The 3579-nt window shown below is 49.0% G+C and overlaps 1 protein-coding gene across 1 annotated transcript; it reads right to left on the bottom strand.

Annotated features, from left to right (window-relative positions):
- Window positions 1-1257: 1257 nt before the first annotated feature.
- On the bottom strand, window positions 1258-1656 carry LOC122896575 (endogenous retrovirus group K member 21 Pro protein-like). The gene has a single exon (XM_044234713.1). The coding sequence runs from the start codon at window positions 1654-1656 to the stop codon at window positions 1258-1260; it is 399 nt and encodes a 132-aa protein (XP_044090648.1).
- Between the last annotated feature and the right edge of the window lie 1923 nt (window positions 1657-3579).

Here is a 3579-nt window from a genome sequence, read left to right as displayed (position 1 = left end):
CGCATCCAGCCACCATCTTAATGGCGTGTTTACTTTCAGGCACCGACAAAGTCGTGCGGCGCCCGGGCCCCCCCCACCCGCGGGCCCAGCCAGAGCAGCTCTGCACCGTCGCCACCTAGCGGCGGCGACGGCTTGAGGCTGCGGCGGCCGAGGCAACGAGCGGGCACGGCAGAGCCCAGAAGCATCATCGGGGCTGCTCCGGCTCCGCGCTGGCCCTGCATACGGTCCAACCCACCACGCATGCACTACAAGCCGCTTGGGCACCGACATCTCCCCCTTTTCTTTTATATTAGGCATGCAAGGCAGGAGATCGTGCCTGTCTTAGGTTGTCAGCTGCCATGAACATGCTTACCCATCATCGGATAATTCCCCCTGGTTGGAGAACTCCTGGCTTAGGTTGCTATGTGCATGCAGCCAATCTTACCCATCATTGACTACCGATCTAGCGCTGCCAGCCAGATTTGGGGAAATCAGTGCCATGCTTCCAGTGCCATGCAAGCTTGTACTAGCGCCAACTGTTGCCTACATTGTTGTTTATGTAATGATGCAAAACGGCGGAACATAAGGATTTACAACAGATACCCAATCCCGTAATGGAGCTATGTCAATCTTATCTGCTTAACTCTTTCGACAGATTAGCAGCAATAGAAAGGTCATTATAGGCCACGGAGATTATGCAAAGTCCAGAAAGTGATTGGATGCATCCGGTCGTCAATAGTTTCTGGAGAATGTCCACTTGTTACAGACGTGGTGAGAGCTACAGCCGCTGCAGTTGCCGCTGCAGCCACAATAATGGCTGCAGTGATCCCAAAGTCTCTTTTATGTCTTGAGAGCAATACAGGCAAATCGTTAGGATTTATAGAAATGGGCATGGGAATGAAAGTAGATATACAGGAGGGAGGATGGCGGACTCATTCGTCAGTGGCATGGGGAACGGCCAGGCTTTCACTATTGCCCATTGGTGCATCTGTTGAAGGGATGCTGGTGTTGCCAGGATCGCTATCAGGCCAAGCATCAGGACGGGGCGGGCCATGTTGATCGATTCTTCTAATCAGTCGCTCCGGGACCCAGATAGGCTCTTGGGCATCCTGTGGAAAAAGAAAAAAAAGAACCTCGGTGCCATCTTCGGACCGGGTCAGGGCCTCTCCATTGGCCTGTGAGTATATCCTTCCACTTTGCCTGGGCTAGAGTGCGTTCGGTAACCGCCGCATGCCTGTCCGCTGCAGATGTACCATTATGGTCCAAGGACAAAAAATTTTAAATGTAAAGGGTGAGAGATGTAAGATCACGGGGTGACTTGTAGTCATCCCCTATTCCCCCTTTTCTTATTTTTTGTAAGCATCGTTTGAAGGTGCCATTGGCGCGTTCAATTATTCCTTGACCTTGTGGATTGTAGGGTATACCTGTAGCTATTGATTGGGGGCTGTATATAGTTTCAGTTGTCAGGCGGATGCTCATCTGTTCCAAAACATCTTGTCCCCAGAGGGAAATAGGAATATTGCAGACATAGGGCTGAAAAGTTCCCCTATGTCCTTCGTCATCCTCCCACTCAAGGGTAGCTGCACTTTGATCAGGACTTTGAGCGATTCCTAAACCCCTGAGTGTTTGTTTTGCTTGTGTTAGGGGCCATCTCTGAGGCCACTCTTGTTGGCTCATGATGCTCTATTCGGTGCCCGTATTCAGTAACCCTAAAAATTTTCTTCCTTGCACCTTGAGGGTAATTATGGGCCTATCAGTCATATCCAGGGTCAGGCATGTTAGGTCAACTCCCGTAGACCCCAAACCTCTCGTACCTTTTTCTTTTCCTTTACTGGGAAAGGCTTCATGATGGCTAGAGAATATGAGAAGTTGAGCTATCCGATCTCCTGGGCTAATTGCAATAACTCCCCTTGATGAAGACATCAGTATCTTGATTTCTTCTTCATAATCTGAATCTATTACCCCAGGGTGAACTATCAGACATTTGAGATAAGTGGAGCTTCGGCCAAGTAATAAACCTACAGTACCATGAGGGGGCCCCCTCTTAGATCAGAGGCCAATGCTTGAATGCCCATCTCTGGTGTTAGGACCATTCGGGCGGCTGCTCTGATATCGAGCCCTGCTGATCCAGAGGTTGCGCGCCTTTCTCCAAGGGAGGATACCATGTCCTGGGCATTTGCGTTACTGCCCCATAAATTTGTGTTGGGCCCCGGGGCGCGGGGCCCTGCTTCCCGTTTTTTGAGTAATTGGATTGAATCCAGTTATTAGGCGGCAGGGGATATCCTTGAATATCTTTCTGGGACCTACATTCATTAGCCCAATGATTCCCTTTACGGCAACGAGGGCACAACCCAGGTGCAGGCTTGACTGGTCTAGGAGGTCCTTTACCCTTTGGACAATCCCTCTTAAGATGATCGTCCCTTCCACAAAGGAAACAAGCCTTGGAAGAACTCCTGGTTCCTCCATTGAAACTTCTTATCCCTTGGGCTACTGCTGCTGCCACAACTTGGCCCTGAACAACTGTATCAGTGATGTCTCGACACACTTTGATATACGTAATCAGGTCCTTAGATTTCCAAGGGCGGATAGCCTCTTTACACCATTTATTTGGTTGTTCATAAGCTAATTGTTTAACAAGGGGCATTTCTTGGTCCACATCCCCAAATATGCGCCTTGCTACTTGGAGCAGACGATCTACAAAGTCAGCATAGGGTTCATTAGGCCCCTGCAACACCTTGGAAAGTTGTCCCTGCAAATCGCCAGAACCCTGTATGGTCTTCCAAGCCCTACAGGCTGCAGCTGCTATCTGTACATACACCCCTGGGGGGTACCCAATCTGATTGTTTTATCCCACAAATTGACCTCCTCCCATGAGCATGTCAATATTCCAGTGGGGATTCCCTGATGCAGCATTACGCTGGGCAGTTTCTGAGCTACACTCTTGCCAAGCAGTTTTCCATATCAAGTATTGTCCACCAGACAGAGTTGCTTTTGCCTTGTTAGTCCAATCGTCTGGGGTAAGGTTCATGCTACCGACTGCTTCCAAAAGTGAAAGTGTATAAGCAGCCTGTGGCCCATAAGTAGTGACTGCTTCCTTAAACTGTTTAATAAGTTTGAAGTCTAGTGGTTGATGAAACCTCTGTTGATTTTGATCTTCTAACACTGGGTATGCAAGAGGGGAGGGTTTAGTAAAGTCCGTAATGTCCCTCCATCCTGCATTTCTACATTCTGGACAACCACATGCCCCTCAGGAGCATGAAGTGTTATATGGTGGCGGCCATTCTGCAGGTGGCGCTATAAGCCTACATTCAGGGATAGGAATTCTTGACCTTCTGACAGAGGGCGCTAGGGAGTCATATTTTTTCCTGGCTTCTTTGTATGTCTTTCCCTTTAAAGGTTCGTTAGGGACTTCCTCTTTTAATTTTAAGTGTGTCATGGCTTCCCCAAGCTCATCTTCAGAGGAGCTCTCCTCTGAATTTTCTCCCCCTCTGCTAGATCCTGCCTTAGAGGCTTCTCTGACCTGCTCCTTGATAACATTTTTAACCGTTTTATGGTTAGAGTCTAGCGGAGTCCCGTTAGCCTTAAGCACTTCTGTCAGTA

The sequence above is a fragment of the Neovison vison genome, chromosome X, assembly GCF_020171115.1.
Source record: "Neovison vison isolate M4711 chromosome X, ASM_NN_V1, whole genome shotgun sequence".
In the NCBI taxonomy this organism is placed as follows: Eukaryota; Metazoa; Chordata; class Mammalia; order Carnivora; family Mustelidae; genus Neogale; species Neogale vison.
This window is presented reverse-complemented; position numbering and strand designations above follow the sequence as displayed.